At 40.4% G+C, this 18,580-nt stretch overlaps 2 protein-coding genes and 1 long non-coding RNA gene across 3 annotated transcripts; all 3 read right to left on the bottom strand.

The window, feature by feature from the left end:
* Positions 1-1,210: 1,210 nt before the first annotated feature.
* rnf224 (ring finger protein 224) lies at positions 1,211-3,043 on the bottom strand. Its single transcript, XM_060038719.1, has 2 exons — positions 2,444-3,043; positions 1,211-2,286 (listed from the first exon to the last, which is right to left on the bottom strand). Exons 1-2 carry the CDS (start codon positions 2,666-2,668, stop codon positions 1,939-1,941), a joined length of 573 nt encoding a protein of 190 aa, XP_059894702.1. The 5' UTR covers positions 2,669-3,043; the 3' UTR covers positions 1,211-1,938.
* A 4,097-nt stretch (positions 3,044-7,140) lies between these two features.
* On the bottom strand, positions 7,141-9,921 carry LOC132447541 (uncharacterized). The gene is made up of 4 exons (XR_009523103.1): positions 9,685-9,921; positions 9,470-9,590; positions 8,508-8,568; positions 7,141-8,382 (listed from the first exon to the last, which is right to left on the bottom strand). It is a non-coding gene; the product is annotated as an uncharacterized LOC132447541 (long non-coding RNA).
* Positions 9,922-10,963: 1,042 nt separating this feature from the next.
* On the bottom strand, positions 10,964-18,278 carry atp6v1g1 (ATPase H+ transporting V1 subunit G1). Its single transcript, XM_060037949.1, has 4 exons — positions 18,121-18,278; positions 17,925-18,013; positions 11,787-11,887; positions 10,964-11,714 (listed from the first exon to the last, which is right to left on the bottom strand). Exons 2-4 carry the CDS (start codon positions 18,004-18,006, stop codon positions 11,541-11,543), a joined length of 357 nt encoding a protein of 118 aa, XP_059893932.1. The 5' UTR covers positions 18,007-18,013; positions 18,121-18,278; the 3' UTR covers positions 10,964-11,540.
* Positions 18,279-18,580: the final 302 nt, after the last annotated feature.

Raw genomic sequence — 18,580 nt, 5'->3', positions numbered from 1 at the left:
ATGTTTTGATCTTCTTACCGGTTATATCCTTGATGATTGAGTCTCCTATAATCAGAGTGTCTGGTTCATCTGCTTTCTCTGAGATGGGCCCTTGTTGGACGGTGGCAGACACATGCACAGCCCGCCTCCGTGGCGTCCATCTCTGTCCGTACCGTCTGTCCGGACACATTTCAGGGGTCAGGGGTGCACTGGTGGCCGAGGCATGCGCAGCTCGCCTCCATGGCGACTGGTTGTTCCGTCTCTGTCCGCACTGTCCGTCCGGACGCATCTCGGGGCTCAGGGGTGCATGGGTGGCAGGCGCGTTCGTGGACTCCTGAAGTGGCAGGAACCGGTTCTTCAGTGGCAGGGTTAATTTCAGTGGCGTTGAGTGAACTTGTTGATTCACTTTGGTATGTTGTTTTGGCTTAGCGCCGACTCTGTGCCAGTGAGACGCAGCTGGAACTGTCTCTCTCTTGTCCAGCTTCGGGAAGGATACAGTGTAACTTTGATCATCTTGCTGTATCTGAGTGAGCTCAGCAAACTCACCCATCGGCACTGTATCCTGGAGGAGTTCTTTGCATTTTTCTACAAAACATACAAACATAAACATAAAGGCAGAGCCTTCACTAAGAGACGCCACTCCTCATCACCCATGGTGCAATGCCAGATTGCTCATGTGTATGTTTCATGTATGTATAATAATAGCAACAATATATTTGTTTCAGGAGCACAGTGTGCAGTCTGAACCTCTGAACCTCTGTTCAGAATGTGGTTGCTCTAATGATACTAATGTAATTAATTACGATCCTTTCTACATGTGCCCAAGGTTGGGTGGTGAACTCATGCTATTACATTATACACACTGGACCTTTAAATGTTAGCTTGTGCATATTATATGAATTTAAAGAATGTCATATATCTGGATGCAGTCAAAGAGCAATGTTAGTGAATATTTACAAAACATATTATCAACCTGAATCAGCTCTGTATTTGCTTTTGTAAACACTTTTGTAAACGCCTGCAAACTAACACAGCTTGAATCTCTCCCTCAGTGAGTGAGCGTTTACCTGCGAACAAATCACATGCAACTGAATGAAATGGACGGATCGTTTCAGGCAGTGATTCAGTTCAGTTCATCCAAAAATAATCATTATTTCCAATGAATTGTTAGTGAAAATCCAAAACTGATGTTCAAGAAGTTCTTTATTTGTTACCTATTGTTTTGGTAATATTTTGTAGAAGGAAAATCAAGCACTTTCTTACAAATTACTGTATATGATTGTAGACAATTTCCAAAAATACATTTGCTACTTCTTCGCTTGACGCTTCGGGAAATTTCTGGGCTACCCCATCACTAGCCTACTGTAAAATGTACTATGCTGGTTTGAAGCGTCAAAAGGGCCATAGTTGCACTCCGGTACTTTCCTTTGGTTAAGTGGATGTGATGGTTGGGGGGTTGGGGATGATGTTTACATCCTATTCGGACATCTACTGACAAAACATGCAATTTAAAAGGTTGGATAGTGCACCTTTAAAATTCCTATTCCTTCCAATAGGATCCGACATGAATTAAAACAAACTTGTATATAGAGCATGTAAAAAAAATAGTACAATATTGTATATTCAATAGATATCGGTATAGACGGCTCTTACAACTAGAGCAGAATACAATATGATAAATAGATTGAAATATTAATTTGACATTTCTGATAAAGATGTATTATTGCATCTATAACACTATATACAACTAATATATTATTGTTATATACAACAAATCATTTTAATATTTATCTTTTAAAGACATCTCTCGACCTTTTCAGCTCCATCTTGTCCCAGTTATTCTGACTTGACGTGTTTGTCCTTATTTGGGCCCTTCCTTTCTTGATCCACAGGCTCCTCCCATTCTGTTAGATCTGGCCCCAACACAGACCGTGGTATTGGAAGACTCCTCCCACTATGCTAGCTCCGTCCCCAACACAGCCAGCAGCAGCAGTAGTGGAAGAACCTGCAGCATCGAGGGGGGACGTTTCCTGGCAGCCCAATCGCCTCGCCCCCAAGACCGCCGCCAAGGCGATAATGGAGGCGTGTCTCTGTTGGGCCCCCAGACCACGCCTCCAAACCTGCCCCTTTGAAGCCTGCCTCATCAAAGGTCATCCTGCTTGTGATCTCACTGCCTACCCTTGACCCCATCTCCTGGGAGCGAGCATCCCGCAGTGCCAGGAAGCAGTGCAGGTCCAGGTCCAGGTGGGCGGGGCCTCCGCGCGGAGAGGGCGTGTTCTGACGGCACTGGGGGCAGGGAAGCCACACCTACAGGACACAGGTAGTGGAAACTATTACAATACGGAAATCCCAATTTACCAATAATATGAACTTTTTTCAGGAAGTGAGAACTACGACAGGAAGTGAGATACTATAATTCAGAAGGGAATACAACTGTGACCCGACAGGAAGAAGCTTTGGTGACCTGCTCGTTGATGACTGTGTCCAGTCGGCTCAGGCATGCTTGGCAGAAGGTATGACCACAGTTGAGTCGTCGTGGTAACCGCTGTAACAAGTCATAGGCGCCAAAGCAAACGATGCAGTCCCGGCGACCACGTCCTCTCCCCGCCTCCAGATCAGGCCCCGCCCCTCGGCCACTCTTAGACTCCTCCCCTCCGGGCAGGTGAGGCCCCGCCCCTTCCTCAACCATTTCAGCTTTAAGACAGGACGCCAACACATAACAGACCTGTTCTTTGATTTGTTTGTCTCCTAGGATCTTCGGTGATGAGGACCTAAGGTATCTAAAGAACTACGGGATGTGAGGTATCTAATAACCAAGAGTAACTAACGAACTGACGAACTAATCTAAGTTATCTAAGCACCTATGGTATCTCAGGACTTAAGGCATCTAGGGTAAAAAATATTAATCCAAAACAATTCTCCAACAGTTTCACCTTTGATAGACCCCTGTGAAAAGAGCAGATTCGGCTAGAGCGTCTAGACTACTTCCTTTAGGTTCCATGGAGGAGATAGCTTTTCAGGAAAGATGTCTGGATACCTTAGTGATCTGAGGCTCATCACCTAACTAATTAATTAATGTACCTGGAAATAATAAAATAATCAGAAAGTATGAGAGCAAACAAAGTATTTCAAACTAAATGCTGCAATTCATTTAGTTACAGATCAAAACCACATCGTTAACTTATTCTGTCAATTCGAATAATACAAAGAAAATCTATAATAACAATATTTTTTTGGATATAGAACCCTTCATACAGCAGCTAAAAGTTCTTTACACTGAAAAGAATATAATGCAGAGCAATTGAAAAAGGCAAGCATTTTGAAATCAATCTAAATAACATGTTCATACATTTTCAATTAAAAGGTTCAAAGAAATAAAGAAGGAGGTAAAGAATGGAAAGGATTGTATACTTGCTTAAATTACAAAATTATAAAAATAATGATGACGTTTTTTGTTCTTATAAAATTACTACTAAATTACTAAATGATAAGTAAATAATACAAATATAATAACAATTGATGTTGTTATAATTAAAACCGATGAAATAAATAACCCTAATGAGACTAAATAATAACATTTATAATAACATAATAACAATTTATTTAGTTTTAATAAAACTCACCCGATGGAGTAAATGTGATAATGATTTATCAATTCAATTCAATTGAAATATCACATAGTTTGACTAACGATTAATGCTTTCACATAGACATATAGGCCTAACCTATATTCAGTAAGTATTTTCATCAATATCAATACAGTTATAGAATATCTAAATGTTAATAGTAAAATATGTAATATATAAGATGTTTTAAAATATACGATGAACTTCTTACCTTTAAAACCAACAAGTCCTGTGAGGGCTCTGTGTGAGTATGTGTAATCTGAGCTTGTCGTTCAAGTTACTTCGGCAGTGTGGTTGCCTAGCAACCTTTTGTCACTCTACCCTTTGTCCATCTCCCTCTATCACTGTCTATTTCTTTCCCTCCATCTACATCCATCTCTTTCTATGTAAAATGATTTACTGTCTGAACTAATAATTTGATTAACCAGTGATTCATTATAAATATGAATACATAAACAGCTTGTATCTCTGGGAAAAATTATGCAAAACAGGACGTAACCGTAAACTTCAAGATTGCCCCTTATACAATATATGTATAAAATAATCATATCATAGCCTATGATATGATTACTTTATAATTATATTGTTAAAATATAAAGATATAATTAAAAGGTGAGGTGCTGATTTAAGGGCTTTTATTTGGTTCTCATGAAATGGGATAGTTGTCCATCTTGGTCATAAGTGAACATTGGCTCTGACTGTTCTGGTGGACGGCCTGGCTGTCTAGGACCATTATTCCTAGACCATTAGACCATTAGTCCTAGACCATTACCATAGCGCCCCAAGATATGCTGAGAGAGGAACCTGAATTGTAGCGTTAAACCGGTCTACTGCAATGATTTCCTTTGCTCTTACTTCTAAACAGCTTTGTTTGATAGTTATAAGTCCCCTTGTCGAGGAAAGTATGAACATGCATGAGACAAGAATAACATCAACAACTTAAAGGAGAACTTTGTCGGTCGTATATTTTACATGAAATACAACATGAAACAGAAACATGTATCCCTCTATCGGGACTACCGTCTTCTCTTTTTGCCAATTACTCCATAATCTTAAAGGTCCATTGTGTAGTATTTAGTGGCATCTGAAACTGACACGGAATGCAATTTTTTAAGAAAATGCGTTTTGCCACATCAAAATGGATGACATTTGTTTTAATCTCTATTTTAAAAATAAAATGCGATATTTAAGATATTTTCAGCATTAAAATGCCTTTTGATAACATTTCTAGTGATGAATATGATTTTTTTTGGAAATCTTCAATCAGTGAGTTTAGATTGTTAGTTAATGCAATGTTTTTTTATCCTTGCCATTGTGATTCATAAGGATGCTGCTATCCCTGAAACTACTCAGCTTGCATGTTGTTTGAATCAAGTCTTTGCATTGTGTAGCCATCTGAGCGCTAATTTACGTAACAGATGATGTTCTTTCAAATAAAACTTTTTTTAGTGACCCAGGAATGACATTTATTCCTATTTGTGACGGATTAGAAATACGTGTTTTTGTGGGGCACACTGCAAAACAACATTCCAACAGTTCCTTTAATAAATGTTTATCAAGATAATCATGACACATTAAAGCTGAGGTTCACTCTGGACGCCAGGGTTGATTGGCTGTTACGTGACGACACTCCGGGAGTGAACGCTGATTGGCTGTCTTCACGCGACCATCGCGGCAAAGTTCAAACATTTCACAAGTGTCGTGTCGCGCTACTAATCCTTGTGAACGCGCTCGCCCGTGGGCATCCATTCATCAAGTCGCGCCGCAGGTTTTTCTAGCGACAAAAACGACATTTGTTGCCCGTTTGCGTTGTTGCCGAAGTATTGTCGCGCGGCACTTTTTTTGCCCACCAACGGTGCTTCACGCCAATTCGTTCTCAACCATGGCCGTGATAACCACCATTGCATGTCTTTACCTTTTGTGGAAGAGGGAGAGACGTCGGAGAACCCGACGCAGACTATTCATAATATTGTAATGACCACGGAAGAGGCAGTGAAGGAAGTATTGATTAGACAGCGATTTATTAGATAGGCCTACCTAATAAACCTTTGGAACACACAAGACCGGTAACCATAGCAACGCCGGCAAACACACTCCGCGAAGCCCAATCCCTACGAGAGCTCCCCGCGCTACGGCCATCCGGAGGCGCACAGAGCTTTTGGCCGTGATATTATATATACTAATATATATACTATACACTATTATTTATAGAGCTCTGGGAGTCACAACGACAACAATCACTTTCTCCTCCATGCTGTGGTTCACCCCGGATTGGCCTTGAGGTTCAACAGCGTGGCCGAGGTGGCCACGCTGTTGAACGCTGATTGGCTGTCATCAAGCGAAATACGCGTCTAAGTTGAAATATTTCAACTCGTGCAAATTTGTCGCGCCACAAATCCTTGTGAGCGCGCTCGCCTGTGCACGGCGAAAGTGTGGTGCGACAAATCAAACTTGTCGCCGGTTTTCTCTCATGAAAAATTCGCCCGATTCGCGTCTCTACGTTCACTTTGTATGGAATCTTGTCGCCCCGTCGCGTTTGATGTGAACGCACAGTAGCAAATAATTTGCCCGATTCCTGTTCTACGTTCACTTTGTATGGGATCTTGTCGCCCTTTCGCGTTTGGTGTGAACGGACCTTCGCGTCTCTACGTTGACAAGGAGTCGCGCCACCCCGGTGCTTTTGGTGTGAAGTATTGAAAGACGATGTTCTTCCAATAAAAAATTTGATTTTCGAAGGGATGACATTTCTTCTGCTTTGAGACTGACTAGGCCGACAAGTTAGAGGTCTATGTTCACTTTGGTTCTTCTGAAAAAAAAAACACATTCCAATGCTTCCTTTTATAAAAACATTTTGTTTATCAAGATAATCACGACCCATTAAGGCAGCTTTATTGTTTTTAAATCGTGAATGCTATTAATAAAGTAAAAGGCAGACGGAAAACATTCTTAAAGGCAAGATGATTAACATGGAGGGCTATGTGGGGCACAGAACGACTTTGAAGTGAGACGTCTGGTCTCTTGAATCGTGTCTTATGAAGAGCATTGAGCTTTGCTATTCTATAGATCTAGCCCAGGAGGTGATGTATTCTGTTGTTTAGGTTGTGTATCACGTTGGGTTTATTCCTGGCTCAAAATCTGTAAAACATTTACCCTTCTGCAATGCAAATTAAACTCCCTTTTTCACATAACGGGAACGCATACATGTACAGTCCCATTTATTTCCATGATCTTATAATTTTATTGACATGGGAAAAACGCATCGCACCATCGTATTCAATATAAAATTACTTTTACATGTAAGCCATGACCTATAGTTTTACTTTAACAGACTAAATAACAAAAGACAAATAATTTTTTTACCTAATAAACTACAATAAAAAAAACTCGTTCACTTGGCACCTGGCTACTTAACATAAATTGCAACGTATATTTAAAGTAGGCCTACGTAATCTCATTTTGGGCAGCCTCAAGACATAGGCTACTTTACAGAGCAGCTATAAATAAAACCTTTTAACAATGCAAAAGGAAAGGAATACATTTTTTGCTATTCTGCTTTATTTTTACATTAAAGAAGATCGAAAAAAAAAAGAGGAAAACAGCAATAGCAGGACAAATGTAAAAATGTAGAACGTTTGCATTCCTTAAAATACTCACATTACTACATTCTCATAGAATAAGCTTTTTTAGGTTTCACTACAGGCCTACATAAATATGAATTCAGGTAGCAATTTGATAAAAGTAAAATGCTATTCAAATATATAAAATAACGTTCTATGTTGGCACAACCATACATAAATAAGTCCTTCACATAACAAAAGGTGAATATTGCACACTTTAAACACGACAATATTTGATCATAGGTGCTTTAACCGTATAAATGCAAATGTAATACAATTTATGGTCTGCTCCATGAATAGATGCATTGGCACACATGTAACAGCATGTATATTCATAGAGTACTAATATTACATATAATAATTCATATTATTATAATTCATATTTGGCAAAGACCTATTTTGAATGGGCCTTATCATGGCATGTTTGGTTGATTATTCTCATTGGTTAAGGAGGATGGGGGCATGGCTGATTGGCTAAGACACAATGACTGATCTATAATATTCTTACATTTTACCATCATACATCATACCTTTTACATCAATAAGCAGACAAATATAACACATACATGTAGAAATCGAGCTACATGTACATGTCAGTTAATATGTTCAACATTTAAATACAAATGGAAAAATTATGTGAACAAGATGTATGAAACCAAACTGAAATAAACACTTCTATGTTTCAGCTCAGTAAGACCAGTTTTAACTGTGACAAAGATAGAGGAAAGTCAGAAAACATCAAAGCTTTACATTTCTCCCAGATTTTAAATATACCAGAAGCCCCACCTCCCTAACGGGAGCTGCCTTGATTGGTCAAGTCAGCTCTATGCATCATCCCTCTCCTCCTCTCCTCCTTCCCTCTCCATCTCCATCTCTACTCCTCTTCTGTCCAAAGCTCCTCCACTCTCTCCATCACTGTTTCCGACGGCGACAACGGTAGCAACAGGCACGGCAACGCATCTCCTCTTCTGGCTCCGCCAACTTGACATTGTAAGGGGGCGGGGCTTGTGCCTCACCACCCTCTGTCTTAGCATAGGGGTTGCCCAGTGCCACAGGGTTCCCAATCACCAGGCTCTGGTCACCACGGAGCTTGGCTCGTGGAATGGTCACATCTCCATAGGGGTTGTCCAATGAAACGCTGATGCCTGACATTTTGATGGCTGAGTGGTACAAACGTGAGAGGAAAAAATATATTTGTAGATAATAAAAATATAATTTTGACAGAGAATTTTAACATGAGCATTTTTGTTTGAATAGCATACACAATTCTATCCAGTAATCTTACCTTTGTTTAAAGGCCGAAAAGTCACACCCTCCAAAGTTTACAGTTGAGGAAACTGTGTTTCCTGTGAAGAAGGAAAGCAGGTTTTAAATGTCTTATAACTATTCATACCACACTAAACCCTTCATGCATGTATACATACACCTCTGATAGATATATATATATATATATATATATATATATATAGCTATCAGAGGTGGAAAAAGTACTACTAAAAGCTACTCAACTACTCTAGTACAGTTACATACTCAAGTACAAGTACAAAGTACTCTTTTCAAACTTTTCTATTTTAGTCTATAGCCTACTTTGACTTGAATGACTGTCATGACACTATATGCTTGACATCTTTGATATTAACACTACACAAAACGACTAAAACTATTTAAAGTCCATAACTGAAGTTTAATTTTGAAATTTGACATAACAAGACAGTCATCCATTAAGCATTCAGCCTACCGACTACACCCTAGTTACTGATTGACTGCACTGACGGCTGAAAGGTAGGCTTGTTGCTAGGTGAACTCAGAAATTCTCAGGCCAATGCAGCATGCACTTTGTCGTTCTCGACATACTTGCCTGCAATTTCTGCTCAGTAACTTGTGTGGTTTAATATGTAACTAAGTACAATACTTCAACCAAAACGTAGGAGTACAGTTTTTAAAAACTACTGAAAAAATACAAAATACCCCAAAAATCTACTCAATAAATGTACTTGAGTAAATGTAATTAGTTACTTCCACCTCTGATAGCTATGTATCTATGTAAAGATAGATTGATATTTGATGCTAATAAAAAAAATGATGAGACGGAAGAAACCAAACTCAATTAGACGCTTGTTTGTTTCTGCTCAGTCAGACCATTGTCACACATATACAGTCTATATAAATAGAGAGAGAACAACAGAGAGAGAGATCTATAGATAGATTTAATTACACTTTCTGTTAATATTGTGAAACCTTTCTCACCTGGCGTTGACGTGGTGACGTCACCTCTGGCCCGAAACCGCCAGAGATATTCCTACTAAACTACCGGAATTCCCTCGTTCTGTTGTCCTCTAGTTTCCTCCGGTGGTGCAAGTCCTCTTCTCTTAGGTGAAAGAAAAGGGAAAGATTTAAACCATGTAGATCGTTTAAATAGTTACTTTCTACAATTAAATCCACTCGGTCGAAGTTAAGCTTACTTCCGGTCGAGCGAGAGAAAACAATCCGTGGATCTTCCTTATTTTTTCTGTTTTCACTTATTTCTCTCGAAATGTTGCTCTTTTCAATAACACGTTCATAACATCTTTATTCGGTTTCCTTTTCTATCTCTCCAATCTATCTTTCCCTCTCTCTGCCTCTCTCTCTCTCTTCACAGGTATGCTCTTGGTTTCTGTGGCTGCGAAAGAAAGGGACACACCTGTCACTAAACTCCTCCCACTGAGATATACCTGTGTGGGGGTGGGTGAGTAGCTCTAGGTGTGTCTCTTTCTATATATATGTATTTGTATGTGTATATATATATATATATATATAATAATGTAGTATATACTATTATATAAATATCAATATGTATGTATGTCTATATATATCTTCATACATATAGTGTAGCATATGCTATTATATTATATATATATATATATAAGCAGGCCATCTTGGCTGCATGCACATAGAGCAAGGAGGTTGCTATATGCAACGTACACACTAGCAGCTTTCATATTTATCTTTCATCACAGGCCAGTGTTATATTGATTTAATTATTGGCTATTTATTTACATTAATCTGCATTAAATGTTGCCATCAGTGTAAACATGTCCAGCTTCAGAAGGATGACTTTGAACACTGCTTGTTGGATTGTTGCATGGCACGGTGAGGATGGAGCTCCCCGCTCCCGAGTTTTGGTTTCCAAATTTAACAATAGCTCTGGGGGGTGTTGCACTTTCGGCCACTTAGGGCCAGAAGGTCTCGTCCTAACCAGCCTATGATCGTTTGTCAGGCTCCATTTGGTTAAATGGAGCCACTTTGTATTGACAATGGCTTTTTTCTCAGACACGGAGTGATACTGATTTCTTGGAAGGAATGAAACGTCATAGCCATGGTATGTTTACTGTGCCACGGGTGGTATGGAACCAGATTGCTTGATTTATATTATTTTTGCATGTATGTATGTTGCAATGTATTTTTCCAAATATACGTATAATATGGAGAAATACATAACATTGATTAAATATAGAAAAAAATGTATATGAGAAATACATAACATGGATATATATGGGTTCTCTCTCACAATAACTCTACAAGACACAATTTAATCTTGTAGATATCACAGAACGGCCAAAGCCGTCCTGTGATGAGGTACTGATGGATAAAAAAAATAAATAAAAAAAAACTACTGTGGCTTTAAATATACTATACAATTCATGTCACTACTGACTGCATGATAATATATTTTCCAATGGATTCTTAACTAATAAACCAAAACAAAATTTAAATAATTTATTTTCATTCAGTTTCAAACATTAAGCATTTTTTTAACCATTCACCAAAGAACATGGCGGAAATCACAAACAGGAAGAGAGCAAAACTTTACGAATCACAAGCAACAAAAGCACTGTAACAAAACATACATCTTGAAATATCGGCTAAACCAATACGTTTTTTTTAATTTAGCAACCAGATTTCCATTACCATACATCCATCCATATATATTTTTTCACAATGGAATCATTAAAGACGTAAACACCCCTACAAAAGAAAACGCAGACAAAAACCAAGAGCTTGGTCACAAACATATACATAATGGGATTGTTTTGGTGGAGAGGTTCACCTGTTCACTCATCCAGGTGGTCAATGGTCACGTTAAGTATCGGTACACCAATTTTTAGGCTTTATATTATAGAGTCAGAATAGTCCCAGCTAAGAGAGATCGAATGTCATAGCCTAGCATGGCCTCAGCTAAGAGACATTTCGTTGTTTTTGACAAATTCCCAAATCCTACATTTAGAGAGTTAATCTATTTTGACCACCTGGCCCCTCGTTCGTGTGTTGGTCCGGAGGTCTAGCCAGCAATGCGGTAGTTAGCATGGACCTGGGGCCGAACGTCGCAAGCAAGTCGTAGGAGGTCTCCCAGTACCACCTCCCGGTTGCCACGGTAGCTGGCCTGGATGCCCTGCATGCGGCTCACGGTGTCGCGGTCAACCTCTACCGCACTGTTGCCGTGAGAACCCAGAGCCTAGACAAAAAAAACTGTTTTAATTCTGATCTGAATCCATCTTTAAAGGACCTTTATTTTGACAAGACTTACAGCAGCTTCCTTTGTTTTGAACTCCTTCTCCCTCTGGAGGCGGTACTGTTCAATCTCCGCCTGCGCCTCCTCTTTCGCCTGCTTCAGACGACGGTTCTTCCCTGTACAAACACATACACGCAGAATTAGACACAAATACACACCGACTATTACGCACAAGTGGTGTAGTCTATGTGACATGCAGGTAGGGATGGGAATCGAGAACCGGTTCTTGTTCAGAACCGGTTCCGAGTCAACCGATTCCTTGGAATCATTAGCAAGCCTGCTTAACGATTCCGCTTATCGGTTCCGGTCGCGGCAAATGCGTCATGACGTCACACACACGCTGCTTTTGTTTTGGTTCAGAACGCAGCAAACATGGCGCCGCCGAGGAAGAATCGCATTGTGTGTTCACACCAAACGCGACGGGGCGACAAGATCCCATACAAAGTGAACGTAGAGACGCGTATAAGGGCGAAATTTTCGCGGGAGAAAACCGGCGACAAGTTTTTGTCGTGATGACAGCCAATCAGCGTTCAACAGCGTGATAACTGAGTGACATGTGTAACGTAACAGCCAATCAGCGTTCAGCCGTCAAACTCAGTGCAGTGCAGTCCGGGGTGACTGCGGCATGGAGGAGAAAGTGATTGTTGCAGTTTGCGACTCCCGGAGCTCTATATATATAATAGTATATAATATATTATAATTGTATATATAATATCACGGCCAACAGCTCTGTCGCCTCCGGATGGCCGTAGCGCGGGGAGCTCTCATAGGGATTCTCGGGATTTGTTTACCGGCATTGCTATGGTTTCCGGTCTTGTGTGTTCCAACGGTTTAATAGGTAGGCCCATCTAATAAATCTCTGTCTAATCAATGCTTCATTTTGTTTATGTCAGTTGAATTTTGTTACAAGTTGAATGCAAATGAGCACTGTTAGCATTCCAAAAGGCACAAGCTCTTACTTGGCTGTTTTCAGTCTGTGTTTTTAGTTGTATGGCACATAATGATGGCATATATTTTTATATATTTTTTCGTCTAGACCAATTGATTTGAAAATGTACAATTTCCTAATACTAGAAGCACTTCTGATCAGATATTAAAGAGATTTAATACAAACAAACACATTTATACTTATTTTCTCACCCAATGAGAATCGATAAGAGAATCGATAAGGAATCGGATCGATAAGCAGAATCTGAATCGTGAAATTCTTATCAATTCCCATCCCTACATGCAGGTATATCACACAATATATACCCACTTAAGAATGCAAAGCTGCTCAGAACTTTCACTTCAGCAATTTGTTTCTAAAATACCGTGTGGAGAGATATTGGCCCTCATTTATCAAACGAGCGTACGACAGAAAACGTGCGTAAAATGGACGTACGCTCATTTCAACGTTGAGCTTGGCATTTATCAATTTGAAGGTGAGCGCAGGCTGCGATGAAATCTCACGTCAGGTCTGAGCTCGTGTACGCAAGTTTTTTTGGCGCAACATACGGGTATTTCAATGATGAATAGTGCAGCACAAGTAGCCCATGTTCAACATCTGTATTAATTACTAAATAAATTGGAATTAGCCCAGCCGTTCAAACAATTACAATCAAGTCAGGCCTAATTAAAAACAGTATTGCTATGAAAATAATTAGAATGTGACAGGTGAAATGTTTATTCAGCTGTCTATATTAACAGGAGCTTTGCCAAATAGGTGGTCGTGTCTCAGCGATGGCAGATCTGGCTCTGTTAAGGACCTCAACGCACAGACGAGAGAGTTTTTCGAGACCGCGCCGATTTTTTTAAGGAGGGCGATGAATGGCTCTTGAGTCGTTTGTCTCCCAAGGCATCTCCTGATGGAGCTATGCAATGCTTTGGAGCCACAGTTAAGGCGAGAAACTAGGCGATCAAACGCAATACCTGTGCAGGTTTGCTCTACCTGGGGATTTTTGGCCACCGGGATCTTGCAGCGGGAGATCGGGGACAGGTCTGCTATTTCCCAGCCAAGTATTAGCCGAACCATGCCAGCAGTTTTGGCAGCTATAATGTCCCTCTCCGAACGTTATATTAAATTCCCATATAATAACGATCAGCAAACTGGAATCAAACGGGATTTTTATGCTATTGCTAGGTTTCCAAATGTGATTGGTGCGGTTGATTGTACCCATGTGCGTATGAACCATCTATTAATGATTACGCGTACATCAACCGCAAAAGCTACCATTCAGTTAATGTTCCGATTATTTGCGATGCCAGAATGTCAATCCTGAACATGGTAGCCCGATGGCCTGGGGGTACGCACGATTCTTTTATTTTCCAAAATAGCAACGTTGGGCATCGTCTACATCAGGGCGCACTACATGGTCAGAGTCATCTCGGTGAGTTACGCTGCAGTCGCACTGCACCGGCCTCCTCCCGTTTCTTGCTTGGCCGGCTTCACAGCCGCAACACGTTTTTTGGTGCCGAGCTTCATGTCGGACCATTTTTTCTTCACCTTATTCGGAATTAAATAACTTTAACGGAATGCAAACAATAGCATATATGTGAAATGTTTTAAGCTGGATAACAGAAGTTGTACATTTAATTTATTATTTAATTAACAAACCTCTTCCGTAGCCCGACGAACATTGGAAACACTATTCACTGCAACAGTTATTTCCTTCCATATAGCATTCTTTTGCTGGCCTTTAATGCCAGCTATAGGCTACCAAATAAAACCAGACGGTTCGCATCCACCAGTGACCCGAGCGTCTCCATTTGGATCTCGGAAAAATTCCTCTATTTTACCGTTGGACGTTTCTCCATGTCGTAAAAGTTAGGGGCGAGACTTCTGAAGACGTGCTTTTATATGGGCGTGTTACGTTAATTACGATCGATCTCAGCCGCCGTATTTATCAACACCAAGATCCTTCGTACGCTGGGATTGGTGTGATACGAAGGTTTCGTAAATCTCACGTGGGTCCTATCGTAAGATGAATCATGCGTTCAGATTTGCGCTCATTTCTACTTTCGTTTGATAAATGAGGGCCATTGTGAGTAGGGCTGAAAGATAAAGGGAAATAATCTAATTGCGATTATTTAGATTATTATTTAGTATGCGATTTCTCTTTTTAAAGTTCCTTATGTTTTGTATTATTCACTAAACAATAGGGCTGTAACGATACGCGTATCGAAACCGAAATCGCAACACTCAAAGCCACGAACCTGTCTCGCGGTGTGAGAAGGCAGAAGCGCGATATGCCCTTTCTAACTCTCCGGTCAAATTGTCCGATTGAAATGTGCTAATAATTGTCTAAATAATGGTCTGCTGACAGCGCCCCCTCTTATTGATGCCGTAAGTATGCGACGAGATGCCCCCTCTGTGATTACAGCCCTCCGTGGCTACGGAGGATTGCATTTCTCCACAGCCGTCGAAGTCCTCATATGCGATATGAACGACATTTATCCAGAGTGGGCCAAGCGCGAAAAAAATTGCCTCCGTGATCCTGTCTCTATTGTTTTGTGTGATTTGACTGGCAGTTTGTCTGCTTATAGGTCGGAATGAAGCGGCCACCGATTATTGACAGGATGGGTACTCTATTCTACCGGACTCGTTCGCTTCTTCACTAGACACACGCGCTACCTCTCGCACTCCTCGCTCGTCCACTCACTCGCTGACGTCACTCACACACGCAAACGCACGCAAATGCACACTGCCAATCTTGCGCACACAAATATGCTGCTCGTAACACTATGCCTCGTTATTGCGACGTTCATGTTAAGACGTTCATGTTTTTCCCCATCTATTGAAAGTTAGGCTATTAAAAATGTTGCATTCTATACGGCCTGATTATGTAATTATTTAAGCTACATAGCCTAATAAGAAAAGCTAATAAGGATATTTGACTAAACCAACCAAACAGTTGAGGGTTTTTGCCTACCAACAAAAAGCATCCTCCAACTGCAATCTTTGGTTATTTCTTTATTAATTTAGCTATACTTTAATAGTATTCTTTCTGTTCAAATCTGTTCAGCGTTCCAAATTATTTGTTATTAAATGTTACATTAAGTTAATTGGTATATGAGTGTTGTTTCAATAAAATGCTTTTTAAATGTAAAAAAATCGTGGGATGTATCGAACCGTGGGTCAAAAATTGTGATACAAACCGAATCGTGAGTTTGTGTATCGTTACAGCCCTACTTACCAAGCAATAAATTATTCTATAGTATGACCAACACAACATTGGAATCAGTGAACATATAAACTGCTTGTTACTTTAGGCCAGGTCATTGAGTAGAGATGAATTGATACGACATCTATATTTAACTATTGAATTGTAAAGATGTGATTTTTGTAGAGCAGCCTTTGTGATTGCAAATCCCGTTCCATTACAACGCCGGTTTGATTAGATTAATTGTTTAGCCCTAATTATGACAAAACTAAAGCAAAATTGGAGCGAGCGAGTGACAAGAGTGCGAAGGTGATTGCGAGCTGAGCAGAGGAAAAGAGCCTTGTTGCTTGGCTTCCGAGGATGGGAGGAAACTGTACCTTTGTAATGTCCCAGCTTCAGGCTAACCACTATGCCACTTTAATGTCGGGGCCAACTTTGGCAGAAACTACGAGACTGGCCTTGACGATCTGTCCTGACTTCCCATCAAGTCGGTGGTCGACACAAGGGGGACTTGGAACATGCATGGGTACACACTAGGGCTGAACGATTAGGGGAAATAATCGAATTGCGATTATTTCTACCAATACTGCTATTGCAGTTTAGTATGAGATTTATTTTTAAAGTTCCTTATGTTTTGTATCATTCACTAAAGAAGCAATATATCATTCTTTAGTATGATCAACACAACATTGGAAGCAGTCAACACGTACAAACTGTTCCTTTAGGCTAGGCCTAGGTGTTGAGATTAATTGATTGACATTTTTATCCAACTATTGACATTTTTTAATTGTAAAAGAATAAATATGAATCTTACTGATCTCCTGTCAGTAACCTGTCCCCCAAAAATACTTTTTATTTCTATCGTAGCCTTTGCAAATCACTTTCCATTACATCGCGATGTCAGTTCCAATTTGATTAATCTTTCAGCCCTAGTACACACATGAATACCCTTCTCTCTGAAAACCCTCCACACGTAGCAGGAACACGCCCACCCAGGTAGACTGGAGATCCGCAAGATATGTTTGTGTAACGGCTGCTGGATTTATCAAAACCTCCATGAACAGTGCCGGCATTTATACTGAAGCAAATGTTTCAAGCAGTTTCAAACCTGCAATGTTGTCTGTCAGACAAATTAACTGGTGGCTCCGGTAAATAGTTAAGCAGCAGTCTAACCAAATGGTTAGGGACAAATATCATGGGTTTGTGTCCGATTGCCAACATTGTAATCTAGATATCATCCATTATGAGGAATGGGCCATTTGTTTGGGTTCATTCGTTCCTGGCCACACCCACGTCAGGAGGAGTACAGTGCTCCTCACGTCGGGAGGAATACAGTGCTCCTCACGTCACGAGGAGTACAGTGCTCCCCCGTCACGAGGAATAGTGCTCCCCACGTCACGAGAAATACAGTGCTCCCCCCTCACGAGAAATACAGTGCTCCCCACGTCACGACGAGTACAGTGCTCCCCACGTCACGAGGAGTACAGTGCTCCCCACGTCACGAGGAATACAGTGCTCCCCACGTCACGAGGAATACAGTGCTCCCCACGTCACGAGAAATACAGTGCTCCCCACGTCACGAGAAATACAGTGCTCCCACGTCACGAGGAATACAGTGCTCCCCACGTCACGAGGAATACAGTGCTCCCCACGTCACGAGAAATACAGTGCTCCCCACGTCACGAGAAATACAGTGCTCCCACGTCACGAGGAATACAGTGCTCCCACGTCACGAGGAATACAGTGCTCCACACGTCACGAGGAATACAGTGCTCCCCACGACACGAGGTATATAGTGCTCCCCCCGCAGTTTATCTGAGCGTTTAACAATCAATAATCAAAATACGACACAGGTTATCACCTTATTAAATCCCGTTATGACACGAATAAGTGTCTAATTCCTAAGATTTTCTCGGCTGATTATTACGCGATGAAATTTGTACGGTATATATTCCGATATACCTTTGATTATCAGTAAATCTAGATATAAATGTTCCTATACATTACTCACTCTTGCGGGCCTCCGCCACCTTCTCAGCCGCTCTCTTCTCGGCCTGCAGCAGCTGCTGGATACCCTGCGATTGGCTCGCCATCTTCTCTCTTTAATACAATGACGTAGAAGGTTGAAAACCATAGCATTGATAATACATTAAGATAAGAACATCCTTGACGCCGTGAAGCCAGTAATAAAGTAAAGCTGTCGTTACCTTTGCGTTGAAGGGAGTAAAAACAGGAGACTAGTTGAAGGTCAGTGATGGTTTTATGCACTCGCCTCTCTGAAGCTCAAGTCAGCTGATCAGCACCACGTCACCTGATCGCATATAGAATCACGTGATCTCAGCGAGTGTCATGTGATCCGTTGTCCCGAGGTCTATCTTCGGGGAAAAAAGTTATTTCACATTATCTTAGCCTCGTATTCCAGTCTCTCTCTTCGTACCACACTCATGTACACCTTTAAAGAACAGATTTTTTAATAATAATGTGTAATAATCGATGTAATGGTATAACAGTAATCGTTTATGTTTCTCTATCAAATGTGTATACCTGTGTATATGTTTGTATATATATATATATATATATATATATATATATATATATATATATAATATATATATATATATATATATATATATATATATATATACAACTGACAACTGTATAATGTGG

The sequence above is a fragment of the Gadus macrocephalus genome, chromosome 19 (assembly GCF_031168955.1).
Source record: "Gadus macrocephalus chromosome 19, ASM3116895v1".
Classification (NCBI taxonomy): domain Eukaryota; kingdom Metazoa; phylum Chordata; class Actinopteri; order Gadiformes; family Gadidae; genus Gadus; species Gadus macrocephalus.
The sequence above is the reverse complement of the archived record's forward strand: the minus strand, read 5'-3'. Positions and strand labels throughout refer to the sequence as shown.